The sequence below is a fragment of the Falco naumanni genome, chromosome 14 (assembly GCF_017639655.2).
Source record: "Falco naumanni isolate bFalNau1 chromosome 14, bFalNau1.pat, whole genome shotgun sequence".
NCBI lineage: Eukaryota > Metazoa > Chordata > Aves > Falconiformes > Falconidae > Falco > Falco naumanni.
In genome coordinates this window covers 12,968,554-12,990,281 of record NC_054067.1, presented here as the reverse complement: position 1 = coordinate 12,990,281, position 21,728 = coordinate 12,968,554, and the positions used below count along the sequence as shown (strand labels likewise).

The 21,728-nt window shown below is 50.9% G+C and overlaps 1 protein-coding gene across 1 annotated transcript in view; it reads right to left on the bottom strand.

Moving 5' to 3' along the window:
- ZMYM3 (zinc finger MYM-type containing 3) overlaps positions 1–21,728 on the bottom strand; it is a 33,347-nt gene that overhangs the window by 6,061 nt on the left and 5,558 nt on the right. Inside the window, 17 exon segments of the mRNA XM_040614599.1 lie at positions 99–273; positions 427–542; positions 1,104–1,272; positions 1,839–1,897; positions 5,643–5,808; positions 6,232–6,404; positions 6,986–7,136; positions 7,449–7,535; positions 10,988–11,103; positions 11,658–11,808; positions 12,404–12,616; positions 13,054–13,231; positions 13,663–13,954; positions 14,768–14,840; positions 15,236–15,279; positions 16,275–16,518; positions 16,520–17,169. Of these exon segments, the coding sequence (XP_040470533.1) occupies positions 99–273; positions 427–542; positions 1,104–1,272; positions 1,839–1,897; positions 5,643–5,808; positions 6,232–6,404; positions 6,986–7,136; positions 7,449–7,535; positions 10,988–11,103; positions 11,658–11,808; positions 12,404–12,616; positions 13,054–13,231; positions 13,663–13,954; positions 14,768–14,840; positions 15,236–15,279; positions 16,275–16,518; positions 16,520–17,155 (3,043 nt within the window). The 5' untranslated portion in view covers positions 17,156–17,169.

Here is a 21,728-nt window from a genome sequence, read left to right as displayed (position 1 = left end):
AGGAGAGCTGTGATCCAGGCAGAGGTTCTACCTCCAAGAGCCGGCAAACCCCATGTGATCCCAGCTGTTGGGCCAGACCAAGCCACGGCAGAACCTACCGCACAGGTCCGAGGAGGCCTTGTCCAGTTCCTCAGCCTCTGCAATCATCTCAGCCATGGCCAGGATGTCAGCCTCCAGGGGATTGGAGGGGATCTTCACCTTCAGCTCCTCAATGGTCTCCACAATCTTATCTGTGCTCTCCAGCGTGGTGGGCAGGAACATTGGCACAGGTACCTGTCAGCAGCAGCACATCAGGCAGAAAACTGACACTCAGCCAAACTGACGTACAAGCAGAGGCAGGAGAGGACGAACAAAGAAGCAAGGAGGCTGCAGCAAGGCAGGTTTGAGACAGTAAGAGAACACAAGCGGGTGGAGTGTGTCGCTTACCGGGACAGGCATGGAGAAAGGCACAGGTACTTTCTGGCAGTACATATGCATAGGCACAGGCACGAAGATCGGGACGGGGATTGGCAACACAATCACCTGGGGCTTCCAGTCAGCCTCTGACAAGAGCAAAAGTACATCAGTGAGCTTGCTCCCAGCAGCTCCTCCACCCAGCCCTGCTGCGCACTGCCATGCCCCCAGCCATCCAGCACCATGGTCCTTCCAGCCGCCAGCTTCTGTAACTCATGGGCAGAGCTGGAGCAGCAGCAAGCCAAACAGGCCTGCAACGAGAGGCTTGCCTTAGCCAGAGGTGGCCCTGCTGAGAGGTCTAGTGGCCTTGCTGGAGACCACGCACACGTGCCTAACGGGAACCTGCTCAGCAGACAGCCCCTCAGACAAGCTGATGATCTCCAGAGGAACAGGAGTTGTCCCACAAGAGGTGGAATCATGCTGCAGTGCTCTCTGTGTCTCTCCTTTTGCTGGTGACGGAGACGGGCTCCCTACCTCCAGCCCTGCCACGTGTGCCTTGCACTGCCCTGAGACTCCTCAGCACGGTGCCAAACACGCAGCCACTCTGTACAGCATTTCAAGCTGGAGTCACATTTAGTCCGGAGCAGGGACGTGCACTTGCCTTTCCAAAAATGCTCCTGTAATCCTGCAGTTAGATCTTGTTTTCCTACCTGTCTGACATCCTTTGGACTTCATTTCTAACTTGCAGGAAACACCCCGGTTCTGCATCAGTGGTTTACACATGGCAGCTTTGTTTTTCCGAGGGGTGGCTGGAACTGGAGGGGGTGGGGGAGGCGGTGCAGCTGGAGACATCTGGGCTGAGGAGGTCTTTGCTGACAGCTGAGGAAATGCAGAAAGCAGGAGGTTGGTGTCCACCTAAGGCAGCAGCACCTCTTCCCCACCATGGGGAAGGTGGAGAGACTCCCGAAGCACCTCTTGGAGCTCGGCAGTCCCCAACACACCCACGCACACATGCGACCACTCCCATGGTCAGACCTGGCTGAAGGCTGAAGGACTGCCAAGCTGCTCCTGGCAGGCAGCATCTCTGCAGCAGCCAGCGGGGACTGGCACTGGTCACTCCGGCCCCGTGGGGCAGCGAGGAACACAGTGGGACAGCGACTACGCCCAGGCACAGGGAAGCACCGTGCAAAGAGGAGCCAGTGCCACAGTGGCAGGCTGTTCTGGAGCCCATCATCAATTCCTGGGGAATGGTTACTCTTCCCCCTTGAGGAGATATGCTGATGCTGCCCTCCCCAGCAGCTCTTACCAGCTCCCGCTACCCAGACATCTTAAAATGTATTGGTTGTAGAAGAATGAAATCTCCCTGGGTAACGGCAGATCTGTCCTCTCTTTCGGGACAGCCTATTTGTGCTATTTTGCAAACTCCTACCTCCAACGGGCCTTACCATGTTAGTCTCCGCCTTCTGTGAGGAAGGGGCAGGTGGTTTTGGCTCTGACGTCTGACCTGTAAGAGAAAGCAGTGACTCTGAGTTCAAGAGCTTCTGGGCCAACAGGTCCCACTGCTGGGACTGGAGGTGGTAGCAGCCAGAGGGCAGGGACAGGCTCCCCAGAAACTGCTCCCGGCCACTCCAGGAACAGTTAAGTGTTTCCACAGTCTCTAGCCCTAGCAGCTCAGAAGACACTACAACTCCAAAATCAAGTTATTCCCATGTCATTTTGTCCTCCCTTGCAGTCCACCCCATCCCCATCACAGCAGGTCAGGAGAAATCCCAGCCCCTTGTAGAGAGAGGAATCCAGGGCTCTATTCCCAGCTCTGCCTATTGGCTTGCTGTACCGAGCCATGGCCCCTCCCTGTGTCTCCATCTCCCTGCTACAAATATCATGGCAAAGTGCTTCGAGATCCCTAGGAAGAAGGTGACAGAGCTAGCAGTAGTGTTACAAGATATCCCAGAAAGCAGAGAGACAGCTTGCCCCAGCCCTAGGAACGAAGTCGATTCCCCTAAGGAAAAAGGCAATCACCTGCAGGGAAGAGGCACATGTGGCAGACACTAGTCTCAGGTGGTGACAGTATCATCCTGGCTTGGATAATTCCAGCTCATTTGCTCTGCAGAGAACTTGCACCCACCTCAAAAGCTGATGAGCTAAAAGAGCACCTTCATCCAAGTCTCCTGTGAGCCCTGGTTACCCATGTGGCTGGGAAAAAGAACTGCCTTCTACAGCACTGACTAACCGTGGGCCATGCATGAAGGAGACACCTGCAAGGAAAGCAGCAGGTCTCAGCACCTGAAGGGAGTGGCGGGTCCATTTGCACCTCCTACATACAAGACAGGCCCTTCAGGAAAGGCCCCAGGCTCCCCAAGGTCCAACACATGGGCATTTGCACTGTGCAGATGTCCTCTGCCCCAAGGAAACACAGGAGAGCTCGCGAGGAATTGGAAGCTCAGCAGGGTCTGCTTGCTGACCACCACGCGGGGACAGCTAAGTTCCAGTTGGAGGAAGCTCCCTAGTTTGCAGCTGAGCATTCAGCCATAGGATCTGCAATGGTCTCAATAGGTCCAAGAACTCCCCCTGACCAGCCCAAAACGGATGGGCAGCAGGTCTAGACGGGAGACGTCAATGGCTTGCATGAGAAAAGACAAGCCATGGAGTATGAATAGTTTCTGCTGCAGCAGAATCAAAAGCAAAGTTGGCTGCTCCGCAGTCCAATGATTTAGGACTAAGGGAAACCAAGATCCTCCTGCCACAAAGCTCCATGTGTTACATGTCCAGGCTTCCAGGAAAGCTGCAGCTTGTTCTTTACTCTCATCCCGACACCAGCAAAGAGCTGTCAAGGTATTGCCTGCTCCAACCGTGACTTCTGGCCCTCTACCCTCTCCAGCTGGGCAGCCCCATGCAAAGCCAGTTCCCCTTGGAAATCTTTGGGCACAGTTTCATGACAGGAACTCCTCCATCCCTCATTACACAGACTGTTCCCAGCAAAGGAAAGGCCACTTATTGTCAGCAAGCACTCACAGGATCACCAGGTTGGCAGCAGCCACTGGGTCACATGAATGAATGGTTTTAGGCAACCACTGGCTGCAAGAGAAGAAGCAAGTAGTCAGCAGCTCTGTCCAAGATAGGCCTGAAATCCAGGCAGACCCTGAGCTAGCAACACAGCTGCCAGGTCTACAGGAGACCCTGGCTCAGCAGAAGCGGCTCCTCACCACACACTGACAAGCTGCTCCTCCCGAAATTCCCTGCACAGCAGGCTGGGCTGGAAACCTCTCTGCGTCAGCACATGGCAGGCCCTAGCTCCAGCATCCTGCCTTTGCAAGCTGAGCAGCCTGCCACAGTCCTGGGACAAGGATGTCCACAGCCATCCTGCAGCTGGCAGGGGGTGGGTGTGCCAGCACACACAGAGGGCCCGGTGCCACCAGCAGCGTTCACCAAGCACGGCAGCTGCCGGGGCAGCCTGGAGCCTGTGCTCAGCCGAGCACCCACCACTGCTGACCGGCTTTTCCTTGGCTGCCTTCTGCTTCACTGGGTGCACAGAGAGGCAGCCATGGGCACAGTGAACATGCCAAACAGCAAAGTTCTTGGGGTCCTCCAGAGACATGGCAGAGCCGGGGGCTTGGACTCCCGTGGTTGTTGGTGGTTGAGAAGGTACTTCTGTCTTGTAGTCCATGGCTCCAAGGCAGCAATGGCCAAATGGCGTGAGACATGCTTCCCTCTGCAGGCAGAGCTTGCTCACTGTGCTTGTGTCCCAAAAGCAGTTACTGGTCCCTCACAAGCGAGATGTCTTGAAAGCAGAGGACGAATGGAACAGCAGGGCTAGGGCTGTGGAATCACTTCGCAAGCTACAGGAACCAGCCGGTTCAACACCTCTTCCTCCCCTAGGCAGCAGGACAGTCTGCGCCCCATCAAGCAGACTCCCCTGGGCACCCCAGCGCCAGCAGAAACCACCAGTTCCTTATCCAGGTCACTCCAGTGTGCCGCTTGAGCTGTTGCCTCAGCCAGCTGCCTACGGAGCGCGGCTCTTTGGACGGCAGATTGGGACTCCCTCGGCTGGGGGAACCTGCTGCTTCTGGCAGAGCAGCTGTGCTTTGCTGTCTAAGCAGCGTGGACATCCAGGGCTTCCCCCCGTCTTGCAACCAGCCCGCTGCTGTCCAGGAGAGGAACCAAGAAGAGTCTGGAAACAGAGGATGAGGTCTCTCACGGGAAGGTCCTCGTCTTTGTTTCCCCTCCTTGGCGCACCCTAGTCAGGGTTTTACACCTCATGAAATCCCAGGGAGGGCAGCAAAGCCCTGAGCCTGTCATGCAGGTATCTGTCGCAGCTTGATGCACCGAAGCGAGTCCCAGCATAGGCTGCAGGCATTGTAACTAGATCACACAGACTGCCTAGAAGATTGCAGCCTATGAAAGACCAAGCAGAATGAGACTACGTGAGTGTCCCAAGGGCCAAGCGATGTCTTGTCACTGTCACTATGAGCACCTTCCATCCTGAGGGACCCCAAAGCACTTTGCAATCTTCCATAAGCAACTGGCTCAAGTTAATGATAGGAAATGGGGCAACAGGCAGTGAAAATCTCCTCTCCAGGTGGAACTCCACGGATGTAGAATGGGGTTATCCGGGACACGGGGTTGGCAACTCCCCAAAGCTGCAGCGATCTTTGGGTAAGTGGTAGGACTCCAATCTAACATCGCAAGAACAGAGTGCCTCCAGCAGCTCAGCGCTCCCTCAAGATCGTTCTAGGTTCAGCTCTGGCTGAGGAGAGCCCACCTACAGCATCACCAGCACCACTTCCTGCAGCACCCTGTGTTTTCCTTGAATGTTTCCCATCCAAGCACTGACCTGGCCCAATCCTGATTAGCTTATGAGATCTGAGAAGGTCACAGCTCGGAGGTGGTGTGGGGCTGCAGGTGGATTATCATGCCAAACCATGCTGTCCCCTAACCCTGCAAATGGAGCTCTCCGCTGGCAACATGAGGATGTTAAATCCCCGAGTATCCTCACTAAGAGTGTGAGCTACAGGCAGCACGCTGGCACCGGCTCCTCCCGTCTGGGCCCTGTGTGTCATAGAACCATAGACGTTAGAGGTGGAGAAGCCCCATTAGGTCCCACTCCATCCTTTCCCCCCCAAGGGCCAGTGCAGGATTGTTCCCTAGCGTCTCATCCAGTCCCGGGCAGGAAGCTTCCACCCCTCACTGTTCAGTCTTCCCTGTGTCTCTCAGACTGAGCTATGCAGGTCCCCTCCCTCCCTCCTACTCACTGTTCAGCAGGCTCTCGGGCCCCTTCTGCGTGTCCAGGTTGGGCTGGTTCTGTTGATTGTAAAATCGCAGCAGACACTGCTGGTTGCAGAAGTGTTTGATTTGCCCCCGCCAGTGGATGGTTTCCAGCAGCTTCCCCTGACGTTTGCAGGCATGGCACCGAGCTGCCTAAAGCCCGCATCAGCAGGAGAGAAACAACGAGTAACTAACCACACCCCCTCCGAGTGCAACACAACTCTCCACTGAAAGGTGCACATAGCAAGGTGCTGTGAGCTTCCCCACAGCAGTGCCCTGCCAGTGCCAGCCAGGGACTCCAGCGGTGCGAACTTCTCACAGCAGCACTAGCCGCGGATCCAGCACTGTGAGCTTCCTCAGTGCAGTGCTCTGGCAGGATCAGCTGGGGACTCCAGCTACGTGAGCTTCCCCGTAGCAGTGTCCCGTCATTGCCAGGCAGGACTCCAGCAGTGCCAGGTTCTCCGCAGCAGTGCCAGCCAGACTCCAGCAGTGTGAACTTCCTCAGTGCAATGCCCACTTATCTGGGTGCCGTGCCCACCACAGCACTTAGCACAACCTGCCAGTGCCAATACTGACCTTGAAGTACCAGAGCAAGTATTTGCTTTTGCAGTCTTCACTACAGAAGTCCCAGGTGCTGCCCTCCAGCTGCTCGGTGACCGCCCGCTGGCAGGTCTGAGAACAGTAGGTGCAGGTGATGCAGCACAGGCCCAGGTTCTTGGTGAAATCCTGTTTGTAAAGAAGCACACACCCTGCGGAGAAACAATAGGAGTGAAACCTTCCCAGGATGAACTGGGGGCCTCCCTGACCCAAACATGACCAGAATCCAGGTCTGCGGAGACAACAGAGCACACGCAACACACTGTAGGGAACAATCCAGCACTGGCCCCTGGGGCTGGGATAAGATGGGACCTCATGGGGACTTGCCATCTCTCACCTCCATGCTTCTAGGAAGAGTCTGACTCCAACCTCCTGTGTGCAGGAACCCAGCAGGCAGGGCAAGGCCAGGTCAGGCCAGCCCAGACGCAAGAGCGTAGAAGTGCATGATGACAGGAGGAGCGGAGCTGCCACCTGCTGTCTCCCCAGCCCCCAGAGAGAGAAAAGCTGTGAGAAAGCCCTCCCCAAGGACACAATGAACGGTAAAGATCTTGCCCTAGGGCCTGGCTGGACAGCAAGCCATCCCCACAACAGTCCTCCCTTCACTGCATGGCAAGGCTCTCGCCCCAGGGCCTGGCTAAGACAGTCTCCCCTCTGTTCCTCTCCATGCTCTCTTCTCCTCCCCCAGCATGGGCTGGCATGGGGGCTCTGCCTCTCCCGTGCCTTCCCCAAGTACCTTCGCTGCAGAAGTTCTTCTCCACTCCAGAGAAGCGGATCTTCTCGTGCAGCAGCTTCTCCTGCTTGCAGTGCTCACACTGAGACACCACCCCGCGCAGCCGCTTGAAGTCCTCGCAGCAGTCCTTGCAGCAGAACTGATACACCTTGTCCTGCCGAAGAGACCGCCACTGGGTCAGCCAGGCTGGCAGGAGGTCCCCAGTGCTTCTCAGGGAAGCCAGAGCAAGACTACGGGGCGTAACCAAGTCCCCAGCTTGGCACGGGGTTTGGCAGAATGGTCTCCTCCTGCCCTTCTGACATGCTGCTGAACGTCAGGAGCGCAGCACTCAGCGTACGGTCCCTACGCACATCTCTGCAGCTAAGGCACGCAGAGCACCGGCGCAGGAGCTCGGCTTTGAGCAATGAGAGGAAGGAGCCCTGCAGCCCTCACCCGGGCTCAACATCCCCCTGGGGAAAGTCCTCACCTGCCAGTCTAGGATCTCTGGCTTCCCGCTGAAAAGATTGTGGCAATAATGGCAATTGAGGTGGATCCCACCTTCCGGGCTGGTGCGCTGCAGGAGACAGAGACAGCTCATGCAAGGAGAGGCACACAGAGGGCAGGCAGCACCCGCTTCGCACTGCCACCACCTCCTGCCTCCTCCGCCGTTCACAGCAGCTTGCCTGCCCCTGCTCAGACCTGTGCTTGCTGCCACTGTCAGTGACTCACAGTCAATCCATCAGATCATGTCTCAGGCTCCTGGAGAGTGGATTCCTGAGCAACTTCCCTTTGCTTCCAGTGTACTGGGTCCAGCTCTTCTCAGGAAAGCAAGCTCTCAAGCTGCCACCCCTCTGGATTTGAAAACCTTAAGAGACAGGGGCTCCGCTACCTCTTCTGAGAGCTTCTCCAAAAGATCTTGAAGTACACGTGCCTGGTTTCTATTTTCAAGGTAACGCAACTTGAGAATCCAAGCAACTGTTCTCATCCCACCTTCATCTGCTAGATTAAACAGCCATTTAACACCTTGTGTCTTGTCCACAAGGATATATTTATTAATAAAGTGATTTTCCTGGGGTTTTTTCTGATAACCTCAGGTAAGGTGCTCTGCGAGTGCCTCAGCACACACATTTTTCAAGCCCAAATTTAACTTTTCTATCTTTTTTTTCAACATACTTCCAACTTTTCTTCAACACTGAAAATAAAGCAGACCTCAGGCGAACATCCTTCCTATATGTGCAACAATCTAGGTAGCTCTCCTCCTCCCTGGTCCCCAAACTTCAACTCCCTGTTCCTCTGCTTTTACTTCCAATAACTTAATTACTCCTTCCCTCTGTGGCTGTACAATGAGATACACATACTGAATGGCTTATCTTCTGTAATCCCAGCACCTTTTCAAAATCCTTACTTTCCCAAGACTTACGTTCCCACACTGCTTGAGTAAGGCTGATACAGGATCTTGCACCGAACTGTGTTTAAGTACCCATTAGGAGGAACCAGTCTTGTCAAGCAATCTCATTGCTTTGCTTCCTGTGACTGCTCTGACCTCAGCGTGAGTTAACACTTCACCAGTTTTTGTTTCATCTGCAAAATTTTATCACGCTTACTTTGACTTTATTGCCAGATGACTGATGAAGATGTTGAACTCCTTGGGCTTAACACTGATCCCCAAGAAGCTATCCTGAAACACTCTCTTCAGTGGTTTTTCTTTGACAAGTATGTTCTGACATCTACCAGCAAGACAGTTCCTAATGCAGGTTATGCATAAGTTTACTCATACATTACGACACTGATTTTACAGGACAATAATTCAAATTAGGTGAATTAGGCAAAGTCCCTGGTGAGTGGAAAAAGGGAAACATTGCAACCATTTTTAAAAAGCGTAGAAAGGAGGACCCTGGGAACTACCAACCTGTCAGCATCACCTCTGTGCCTGGGAAGATCATGGAACAGATCCTCCTAGAAGCTGTAATAAGGCATGTGGAGGACTGGGAAGCAATTCAAGGCAGCCAGCATGGCCTCACCAAGGGCACATCTTGCCTGACCAATCTAGTGGCCTTCTATAATGGAGCAATTACTTCAGTGGACAAGGGAAGAGCTATGGACGTCATCTAGCTAGACTCTCTGTAAAGCCTTTGACATGGTCCCCCACAATATCCTTCCCTCCAAATTGGAGAGTTAGGGATTTGATGGATGGACTGTTTGGTGGATGAGGAATTGGTTGGATGGTCACATCTGGAGGGCAGCGGTCAATGGCTCAATGTCCAGATGGAGACTGGTGACAAGTGGTGTCCCTCAGGTACTGTTTAATATCTTCATCAATGACTTAAGACAGTGGGGATCAAGTGCACCCTCAGCAAGTTTGCAGATGACACCAAGCTGAGTGGTGCTGCTGACATGCCTTGAGGGATAGGATGCCATCCAGAGAGAACTGGACAAGCTTGAGAAGTGGGCCCATGTGAACCTCATGAAGTCCAACAAGGTCCTGCATCTGGGTCAGGGTAACCCCCTCTACCAATACAGGCTGGGGGATGAAGCTAGACATGAGCCAGCAATGTGTGCTCACAGCCCAGAGAGCCAACTGTATGCTGGGCTACCCAAAAAGAAGCGTGGCCAGCAGGTCGAGGGAGGTGACTCTGCCCCTCTGCTCTGGTGAGACCCCACCTGCAGTACTGTGTTCAGCTCTGTGGTCCTCAGCACAGGAAAGACACGGACCTGCTGGTGCCGGTCCAGAGGGGGGCCACAAAAGTGATCAGAGGCTGGAGCACCTCTCCTGTGAAGACAGGCTGAGAGAGTTGGGGTTGCTCAGCCTGGAGAAGAGAGGGCTCCGGGGAGACCTTACTGCGGCCTTTCAGTAATTAAAGGGGGCTTATAAGAAAGACGGGGACAGACTTTCTAGCAGGGTCTGTAGCAATAGGAGAAGGAGTAATGGTTTTAAACTAAAAGATGGCAGATATAGACTAGATACAAGGAAGAGATTTTTTTATGAGGGTGGTGAGGCACTGGAACAGGTTGCCCAGAGACGTGGTAGATGCCCCATCCCTGGAAGTGTTCAAGGTCAGGTTGGATGGGGCTCTCAGTGTCCTGATCTAGTTGAAAATGTCCCTGCTTACTGCAGGGGGGTTGGACTAGATAGCCTTTAAAGGTCCCTTCCAACCCAAACTATTCTATGATTCGGGTCTTACGAAGTCTGCAACTGTAAAAACTCTAGTTACCCTACCAACACCATTTGTGATCTCAGTGAAGGATTACATTAAGATTTTTTTTTAAAAAACAACCCACCCAAAAGAACCTCAACACAAAACCACAAGAAAAAAAAAAAAAAACAATAACCAAAACTAAATGCTGCAACTGGCAGTAACTAACTCTCTACTTCTAGATTCTCTAAGTTTTTTCAGTTGCCCAAGGCATGTCCTGGCCTAAGTTTCACAGGTCTTTCTGGCTGTTGCTATGTTCTTTGATGACTGCACAAACCCAGTATTTTTCCAGTTGCCTTTGAATATCACAAACGTTTCACATGTGCTGAAACTTAACAACAGAAGATTAAAACCCACCAATCAAGTGTTTGAGGATTATTAAACATGATATATCCAGGCCTGCTGGTTGTACAGTTTTAGACAGCCCATCCTACAAGACTTATGTTCCTTGGTGACACCTGGCTCAGAGGGCAGGTGTCACCCCACTAGCAGAGCAGGTGCTCACTGTGCTTTGTTAGCTTACTTGTACTTTTGCTTGTGCCCTCATAAGGCCACTGCATCCCAAACCACTTGTGCAGCACAGCTCTGCGCTGCACTCCTGCTGGGCATAACCTGATAGACAGGAGTGAATTACAACCACCTTATCCCAGCGAAGGGGGAGATAAGGCCAAGACTGAGCTATTGGCAATTACAGTCACTGCAGCTCTTGTGCTCCAGCAGAGACTTTCTTATGGACCCTCCCTGAGGAGCTTGAGGAAGGTGGAGCCTCTGCTACGGGTGAAAAGAGGCATGAGCTCTATGGCACAGCCCAGCATGAAGGATATTTCAGTACCTGGAATTTGGTCCAGCAGCTGGGGCTGCAGAACTGGTAGACAACCCGGTCTGTCTTGTTGTAATAGCAGGGTTCAGACAAACTCTTTCTGCAGAAGCTGCAGGGTCTAGGGGGACCTGATGAAACAGACAGGAATTGGTGAGGGCAGCAGCACAGGACGTGGGTCTGGATTCTGAGGATGACATGCAAACTACTCATTCGTCCTCAGTCTACCAAGCCATTATCAAAAAGCAAGGGACAAGAACACCAGGAAACTAAAAGCATCATATTCTGCTAGGACAGAAATATTAAACACTGATGGAGAGCAGAATTGTCCAGGGAAGTGACCCCGCCTCTACAGGAATTTGGACAAAACAGGCTGCAATACTTGCACCAGAGACCATACCCGTTCCTGGACACCACTGTACTCCATGTAACGGAAAGGGCAATGCCAGCACTGTACAGCACTACAACTGCTTTCTGAGCTCTCAAGAACAGCATTGTACACTAACCCTCAGTATTAAGATGCCTACATGCTGCAAAGGTTCCTCTCTCCTTCCATTGTCTCACTGGCTCCTCCCCAGGCAAGCAACATGCCTCCTTTCCAGTCTCATCCACAAACAATAAATAGTACGAAGGAAGGAGTTAAGAGCAGAGAGGTGACCGATTCCCTGCACGTAGGCGCTCTTACCAACCAAGCCTGACTGCTTCACTTTGTGGGAGGTAGTGCAGCAAATGGAGCAGAACAGGCCCATCTTGCCACTGCGGTCCACGTTGGGCAGCATGTCGAAGTTCTTACACAGCGTCTTGCACCACATGCAAGGGTAGACCCGAGTGTTCTTCTGCAAACACAAAGAACAGAGTTGCCAGAGAGACCATCACAGCTGGTAAGGTCCAACTCTCTTATCCCACTCCACTACTGTATCCACCCACAGGACAGCTCTCCTGCAGGGAACACCTGATACCAGAGCCAGGATTGCAGTCTGGAGGTTCAGGTGGTAGTAGCAAAAAAGGCTGCCTTCAGCACCTCAGCTTCTCATTTCTAGGGTAGCCTGGCAGGAATACAGAGCTTGGCAATCCCATCAAGACGGTTAAATGAAGCCGGCTCACCACAGAGAACATATCCAGCCAAGCTTTGGGGAGACACCCAGAAGAAGCCAGCCCTTGCCAACTGCATATACCAGTGCTGCTGCACAGTCCAGCTTACCCAGTGCCTGACCTGTGCTTGGGTCCAAGATGGGGCCCCATGCAGAATGAATAAATTCTGTTTACCTGCTTTAAAGTTTCTCCACAGGAATCTCTTAAACGTTTTGTCAGGAGTAAAAGGCCAAGGGGATTCAAGTCATTTGCTATTGCGTAAAGTGCCCTGTACCACACCGTGCAAAGAGGCTGTGTGCCCATGGAGATCCCCCACCCTAGGCAGCTGACTCCACACACCTTCTTGTAACTGTTGAGACAGGCAGAGTTGCAGAAGCGTTTTTGCTGGCCTTCGTGGAAGAGGTACTCCAGAGGCAAGCCCTTGTTATAGATGTAAAGTCCACAATTGTCACAGCAATTGGTTTTCAGCCCCTTGGTGGCCCGGAACTTGGTGAAGCAGGCGTCGCTGCAGATGCGGTGAACCACATTCCCATTGCTGACCTCATGCTGGATCTGCAGAGACAACATTGCTGTCACTCCCCCCAAACCACGAGGTGCCTCCTCCCGACGCACGTGCACCACTACTACCACAGTCCTGGGGATAACAGGCTGTGACACTAAAACCCAGGTATGTGCCATATGGGAAGCTGGTGTGGACTCAGGCTGGCCTCCCTCGCCAAAAGACAGCAGAGCAATTGGGAGAGTGGAATGGCAGGAAGCAATGACCTTCAGGGAGGGGAGAAGCAGAAACCTTCCTTCTTTTGCTGGAATAAGGGCTGGCTCACAGCAACAAGGAAGGACCTGGGAGCGAGCCTAAGCCGGCTCAGGGGCTGAGGCCTCACACCACAGAAGAACTTGGCAAATGCCTTGCAATGTTCCCAGGCAGGGCCAAGTGCTGCTGGTCACAAGCACCTCACCCAGGACATGGGAAGGACAAGGGATTTGTTTACCTCGCCAGGTTTGTGGCAGACGCTGCAGTGGCTGGTGTCCGAGGCATCTGCGGACTGAGGTGCTGGTCTATGCTGCTGGGCCTCATAGAGGGAGAGGCAGACAGAGGTGCAGAACTCGTGGAAAGAGGCACCTGAACCGATCTGGGCAACCACAGAGTCCTTGGTGTTCCAGATCTCCCTGGGGATCAGGATGGGATGTGTTAGTGCAGGGACACACCAGTCCTGGCATGAAGCAATAGGATGGCACACTGCAATGCACAGGACTTTCTGGTGTCCCAAAAGGGTGGCAAGAACTGTCTCACAGCAGCTTCTGTCTTGGCCCAGAGGGGCAGTGCCTGAAGACAGACCATGCAGGAGGTTGTTTGGAGAGGAGGTGGGGATATGGGGCATCGAGCCTGGGGATAGGCAGGGAAAGGTAAGGGGTGTAGGGAGCATGGGATATGCAGTGTGTGAAGGAAGACATGCAGCAGCAGCTGGCAGTTGGCAGGAATGATGTGGGTGAACAGGATGCGTGGGGTCAAAGAGATGGGGACTGGCAGGCAGGGCCGTGGGGCAGGTGAATGGGTTCACAAGCACAGGAGCATTGAGGAAAGGTGAACGAACACACACTTTTTACAGAAGGTGCATATCTTCTTGCCAGGTGGTTTTTTTGAGAAGGTGGTGAGACAGGAGCTGGAACAGAAGAGCTGAGGGAGCCCTTTACGCTGGTAGGCAGTTTGCCCCTTCTGCAGCGGGGTTCGGCAGTTGGCACAAGTCATCTTGGTGACAGTAGAGCGGGCAGCTCGCTGAGCCATCTGAGTGCGTAAAGACATGCGAGTTGAGCGTCTGGTACGAAAAGGAACAAAATCCTCGTCGTTGGGATCATCCACCATTGCATCAGAGTCTTCATCAGAGACTGGAACTGCAAAGCAGCAGAGAAAGATGCACAGAAAACCCTCATGAGGAACTGAGACAGAAACCTCTGCCATGAGACACATGCTGGGGCTTTCTGGGGTCACCTTCCTAGAGTCCCTCTACATGTTCTGTACCTGGGAATAACAGAGGAACCCTTGAAAGATACTCTGTTGGAATTGGAGAAGAGTCGGGAGGTCTTTGAGCAAAATGGGCTTAAGTACAGTTCCTCTCTAGGAAGTCAAGATTTGCCAAGGTTGAGCGGAAGCCCAAAGTGTGAACACCTACAGCAGAAAACCCTCCAAGAACTGATAGACCTTAAAGAGAACAAGCTGGATCACCAGCCTCCAGCACAGGCAGGTAATGAAGGAGCAACACACAAATACTAGGGAAAGGCAGGGTGACACAACATCTCAAAGAACAGAGACTTCACGTACTTCTGCAGGAAAATCCCCCAAAATGCAACCTTCCTTCAGACAGCATGCTGCCAAAGAGATAAAGGAAAAAAGTTCCTGGCTGAGGAGATGGAAGATGGATTTCCTGGGAACAGCCCCCGAGATTCATCCTGTTACTTGGTGCTTGCTGTCCATACACCACTGTAAAAACTCTACAACCATTCCTTCAACCTAAGTGCCCTGAGAAAGCAAGACACGTACCCCAGGATGATGACTCATGGGGTGAAGGGACTTGTCCTGTGTAAGAGGAAAGTCTGCCCAGAAGCTCCAGAGCTCCCACCGCACTCACACAACAAACCACCTGCCCACAACAGCCTGGGCCCTGCTCGCTGGCTGGAAACAGGCGCTGCCCAGCCCCAGTTACTCACTGCTCTCAGAGGAGTTCACCGTTTCAGGCCTGGCAGCTTCTGATCTTCTGGCTCGTTCACTTCTTTTCTGCTCCTAGAAGACATTCAGAAAATACTTAGGCTAACTACCTGCTAGGACAACCATGGATAAATATCCCAGGTCATGGTGACGTTCCAGCTTCTGGGATTTGCATTCCCAGTAACTCGGCTGAAAATGGATAAAACTCCATGGATACCTGACCAGAGTTGGCAAGATGGGGGAGAGGGGAAAGCAGGCTTATGAGAATGACATTCCGGCGGGGGGTAACAGGGATGCACTGAAACCACGTTACAGTACTGTGGCAGTGCACAGGGATCACTGTCACGGGAGACATGGCAAACTCCTTCCCAGAGGGGTGACAAGACAGCCAGTGTCCCTCACAGAGTCTGACAACAACCAGCCACCCTCCATGCTCCTGCAGCATATGTACTTGACTGCATTCTCCTCACCTTCTCAGCTGGCAGCTCGCTTCCCTTCCCAGGCAGGCCTTCTCCTGGAACAGAAGCACAGAAGAAGCATGCATTTGACATCTTGCTTTTCTCCAACAGAAGAGGACAGGTGTTTTTCAAATGCAGGCACCCTTTGGGTCAGTCTGCACGTGAAACCTCAAGGCAGTCCTGGCTAACAAGCACAGTTCTGGTGGTGATCAGACACAGGACAGCTCCTAAACCCACCACCTGTAGTTAGAGATCCAAACATGCAGCTTAGGAGGAGTCCTGTCAAGGGAAGACCTCCCTGGATGGGGGAGGCATGCTGGGCAGCTACCTCCAACCGCTTCTGACTTAGACTGAGCATCCCTTGAATCGAGAGGGACTCTGCCTATTGGAAACACCTTCTCCTAGTGATCTGCAGTTCCAGCAAAGACTCCAGTGATGAAGAGTGTGAGCTAGGCTGATGCACAGCTGCAGCTTTATCAGGGAAGCTCCTAGCTGACGCAAGCATTGATAATCAAAGTTAAAGTTACAAAAGTCAGAGCAAGAGCTTGCGTGCACTAAGGGGCACATTCCAGACAGTTATTCCCTGTAAGCAAGATACCTTCCCCAAATCTAGCCCATCAGTAGTGTTGACAACTTCCATAGCAGGGGATGACAGGAAAAGCTGGAGCACAAAACAGACTCCAGCTTCAGCAACGTGCAGCAGGATGACCTCCTCAGCAAAAGGAAGCCAAGTTCTGCAGAGATAACTGTAGAGGAATGAAGCTGGGTTAATTAGCATTGATAATATACAGCTGTGGGCTGGCTTCAGGGGCAGCGGGTTGGCCGATGTAGATAAGGTGCAGCTGTGGCTGGTTCTGTTAAGTGGTTGGGCAGCCAAGGAAGAGAGAAGAGGAAGAAGCAGAGAGAAGAGGAAAAGAAAGAGAGCATGCCCTGGGTGAGACTAGGAGAAGGCAGCAGAGGGACTGGCATGAAGAGTATGCTGGTATGAGATGGTAAAAGACCGTGTTGCAGCTTGATAGTTTTGAGAGTGCTGTGACAGATAACAACCTACCTGCTGGTGGTGAGGCTTCCTGTGCTTTCAGTACACTACTTTCTTTAAGCGAGTTTTTCCCACTATCATCCCCTTCCTCTGCCTGGTTTTCCTCTGTGGGCTCAGGGGGCAAAGCTGCAGAATTGTTGTCTGGGCTCAGTTCCACCTCTGCTTCCCCTGCCAGCCCTTCCCTCTGTGTGGGTGAGCTTTTCCTTGGTGCCTTCAACCTAGTCTTCTTTGTCTGTTTAAGAGTGAGTTGAGGGGGGGGCCATTGGCGGACTTGAGGATTGTGCTGTGATTTCTTCTGTGGCTGGGGCACTGCTGAGGCTCCCAGAGTCGGGAATGGACTGGGGGGGTAATTCAGGGGCATTGTCATCAGATAGTGCAGGAATAGCAGCAGCACCATCTTCCTTTAGGTCCCCAGAATCATTTTTTGGTGCATCTTCCCCTTCTTTCCATGTTTCTGGAACAAGGGCTTCTCTAGAGAGGGCTGAGTCCACCGGTCCATCCTCCACATCCTGGGAAGGATGTGCCTTATACAGCCCATCCAGACCCTCTGATTTATCTAGCTCCATCAAGTCAGCAGTTTTATCCAATTCATCTAAGACATCAGGTTTCTCCAGCATATCCAAGACACTAGGTTTATCTAGAACGAGGTCGTTTGATTTGTTTAGTTCAGGCAGGCTGTCTGCTTTCACTAGAAGGTCCAAGTCCGCATCTACAGTCATCTGTTTGGATGGATCCCAGTCAGGGGGCTGAAGAACTGAAACTTCCTGGGTAGAAGCTGTTTGGGAGCCCAGGAGATCTTCACCGAACTCCATGTCAGCAGGGAGATCACCAATAAGCGGTTTGTCAGGCAAGGACAGGGGCTCCAAAGATCCTGAAAATTCACTGGAATCCATTTAGAAGATGGCAACTGGAAATGAGAGAGAGACTTGCAAGTTAATGAAAAGCAGTCTAACACAGTGCATGAATTGTCCGCTCTTCTGAACACTGCTGGAGTAAAGCAAGATCCAGGACCACTGCTGGGCATAACCAGGCTACCAGCAGGCCAACCACATCTACCCAGGAGGTTACAAAACTCTAAAGCCAAACAGCGGCAGCACGATGCAGTAGCTTGGTATAGCAGAGCTTTGGGAACTCCACAGCCTCCACACACCTCACCCCAGCACAGCAAACAGACTTGCTTATGCTGAATGACACAGTGGGGTATCAGAAACTACTTGAGTACCAGTTCAGGAGGCTTCCCATGGCTGTTCTGCGGTACGTAATACCCCGTTCCCTGCCTTCCTCTCTATCTCGCCAGACACAAATAATCTGGTCTGTCCTTTCCCCTGATCTGTTCTCACGGAGCTAACACATTTTATTTTTGAAATATCTTTTCTCTTAAACAGGGAGGCAGAAAGAACTCCTTTACTCCTCTGTAGCCTGTGCCTTGAACAAGATACAAGATGACAAGATGCGTTAATTTTGGCAGAGGAGAGATACAAACTGTATTACACTGTATAACTACAGCTGCAGCATAGCCCCAAAATTACGTGGGCTAATATTCAGACACAGAACAATTGGAAACGCCTAAGTCAGAACTATGAGGAATTCTGGAGAGTGGCAAGAAGAAAGGTGTAAAGCCCATGATGGTAAAAGTAGTCGTTAGAAGAGGAACAACAAGTAGCATGGTAGACTCAAGCATGCAATGCAGAGTTAGGGGGAAAAAAACAGCGTGACTTTGTGGGGCACAGTCAGTGCACTTGCACAGGAAGATGTGACGCTGGCTGCTAACATCAGAGGGACAAAGTTACAGCCCACCTCCTCAAGGTCGACATTACTATAGGACAGAAAGGGCAAGACTCTGAGGTGATGCAACTAAGCATTTGTATGAATATTGGCTGGAAACTAATTATACCCCCACAAAGAGATAACGGTTGAGAAACCTGAAGGGGGAAAGGGAGAAGGAGCAGGAGTCTACAAGTGGTGAGGCAGAGTAAGAGCTGAAGTAGCATGACATCCTCAAAAGAGGCTGTAAGTAGACACTACAAGGAAGGCACTAGAATCAAAAGATATAGCACCAACCTATTCCGCCCTATCAGAGTCATTCTAATTCTAGATTTGGCAGTTTTAAGCCCTGAAGCAGAAGATTCAGTATTCCTTTCTGTTGGGGCTTACTATGGGCATAACTCATCTATATCAGTGAAGGAGGAAGCCTGAAAGAATCCCCTGATGATGGCTGATTAATTATTTCTTTATATCCTTCCCTCTGAAAGGGTAACCCAGTCTCACTCATGAACGGTTTACTTAGAACTTAACAGGACGTATTTAGACAGAGAACTTCTGAAACTCATTTAAGCAGGAGTTTAGGGAATCATATCCTACAGCTGGAGTTCAAAGTCATTGCCTCCTTATTTTATCTAAAAGCACAGCGACATTTTCTGTTTCACAGTGGCAGATAAGCACCATTCCCACAATCACAAACAGAAACTACAGAAGATGTAATCTTCAGAGACGCTCAGCAAGTTTCACCACTAAAGACTTTGGTGATTCTGTTCACTTTTTTTAGTCACAGAGGAGAGAAAGCTCCTACAATGAGACAATTCCAGAGCAACAGAGGATCTAATACATGTTTCTGACAGAAAGAACAAAGTTAAATAGAAATAAAGACATATGAAAGAAAGGTGCTAAGGATTTGAAGCAGGTGAGAACCTGCCCAAGATGATAAACACATTTTTTCTCCTACTAGGAACACAAACAATGCCTCCTTCTCGAGGATGTCCCCCACGCAGCCTTCCAGGCAGACAGCAGACCTTGCAACAATAAGCAGCAGAAAGGTTAAGCCACCCAGATGGATAAGGAAAGTTAATTTATAGGTGTACTTAACAGGACTAGCATACTCCTCAAATTCATCTTCAGACACTTTGCCCGAGTCTGCAATGAACCACACAGGTGATACTCCTACAGTATTTACCACTTTCAGGTGGCCTAGTCTCTGCTTGGTAGAAATAGACCATGGGAATAATTCTGGAGCATAAGAAATCCATTTGGGCATTCCCTCCCAGAGGATAAGGCAAGCAACAATTCATCCATGAACTTGCCCGGCTACTCAGGCTTTACAAATAGACCAAAAGCAACCAGTTTCAATAGCACGCACCTTAACGTTGCTTTCACGCTTTGGGCACAAGAGCATTATGATGCAAGGCAAGACTCTGGCAAACTTAATGATGACAAGATTGACCAACAAAATGGTATTAAAAGAGAGCAAGTCTTCTGGAGATTAAGTCAGCTCCAAACTATCAGTATGCGGTTGGGACAGATACACAGATCTTTCTGCAGACCACTCACTTGTACATTCCGGTTGGAAGCATGGCGCTTGCCCTGCGTGTTCATGGTCCTGCCCACTTTAATCAGCTCTCTCTGAATCACCCTGGCAGAACAGCTCACACGTTCTAGCAAATGACCCAAAACTTACAAAGCTAAGGATTGCTGCAGTCAATCGAACAAAAAGACCATATATTCGAACAACCTGTGCCTATTCACACAAAGAATGGATACCTGGGGAGAGAGTATAAGAAATATAACTAATAGGACGTTCCTCTTCAGCACATCCTCTGACAGAGCAGCAATCAGCTGCTGAAGAACTGCTTGGCTTGAGCTGCACTGAGACCGGCACTGTTAAGACTCAGTAGTGGACAAATCCTCTATGTATCTGCCTAATCCCCCTTTGAACCAATTTGTACTTTGGGCTTCCAGAAATTCCAGGTGGCAATACATTCTGCAGCCTAACATCTAGTTTTTAAAAAGTATTTTCCTGCTGTTTATTTTAAACCTGCTGCAGCAGACCTCCATGACAAGGCGATACGGAGCAGATGAGTGCTGATTTAAGATGTATTTATAAGAGTCTGGAAAAGCTGATGGAGTTAAGCATTGAGGCAGGACCCAAGGAGGTGATGCTGACAAGCAGTTTGACTGAGAAAGCAAGAAATGTCCCTGTCCATCGCTGCAATTCTGTTTCCCTGACAATGAGGTCTGCTTTCAACTGCCAGATGATGAGGATGAAGACAGCAGCCCTGAGAACAGGAGAGAATGATGCTTTCCAGCTCTATGGGTTGCTCTGAAGTCAAACTCTACCTGAGAAAATTAGAGCTGCCCAGCTGCATCAGGGTAAAAAACGCTACTTCTTCTGTTTGCTCCAAGCATTCAGATTCACCTGGGCTTTCTGCTGAGCTTCACAGTCAGTTAAGATGCCAACGGAATTTGCACTTTGCTGCTGTGGTAAAGGCTCTTCTCACTTTCTCCAACAGAAGAAAAATAGCTTATTGTTTCTGGCAGATGCTGAAATGATCCACAACAAGTCATCACCTTTTTTTTTATTCCAGGACCGTCTAATGCACAGCTCTGTCACCAGGCTCTGGTCTGCTTAAAATCATCCTCTTTCCCAGCCACATACCTGGCAGCAAGGAGAGTACACTGGAACAGACTTGGCCAAACAAAGAGGAGGCAGTGTGCTGAAATCCTGCACGTTACAGTAGATACAACTCTTCTATTGGACATTTGGGAATTCCTTACTTAGGACTTGGCATCACGCTCTCCAGAGTATTCAGTAACAGATATTCCTGGGAAGATCAAGTTCATGGACCAAAGTGCCCTGCACAAAAGCCTGAAGCAGAGTGCTTCTCAGGTAGCACGCAAGAGTCTCCAAAGGAGTGATGGGGTGGCTGAGGGCCCTCCCCGAGTGCATAGGACTGACCACAGAATGCAACTTTGACCACCAAATCCGACAAGTGTGACCACCAGAGCTGCCCTGTCCTTTCTGCCAAAGAGAGGGCACATGGGTCTCCTCTCAGACCTGGAAGCTCAGAGTGAGACATCTCTGCCAGGACACTCAGGTACCCCAAGTGACTACCTGGGACGTTACTTAGCTTATTAAAGACATCAGCGATGCTGTATCTGCACAGATCTTCCACATGTCAGTGTCCTCAGCTAACTACCAGCGGGGGAATACATGGCCTACCTACAAAAATAAGGAGCCACCATCAAATATTTAATTAAAACCAGACAGTAAGAAAAAACACTGTTGTTACTCCCTCATGATGAACTGAATACCTCAGAAGTCTCTATTGCCTACGAAAATGCCACACAGTTACTCCTTTCCTCTAGCACAGTAACAGCAACTGCTTGGGTACCTGTCCTAGACTTTTATTTGTGGATATGGATTCAGATTTTCCAAGACTTTTGAAGGCTGAAGGGTTTATCGTTTTCACTATTAGAGATAATTTGAAATAGAAAAATCATTCAATAAAAACCTACAAAAATTAAGACACTTAAATCAACATTCCAGCTAACTCCTACCTGTGAGTTCTGTAAGACCTGAGCAAAGCTCTGGAAGAAGTTCCTATTTTTTGTGCCAAATTTTAGAATAAACAGTAACACCCAACCTAGTATTTCTCAACAAAAATAACAGTGTTCAATACACAGTTCTGTCAA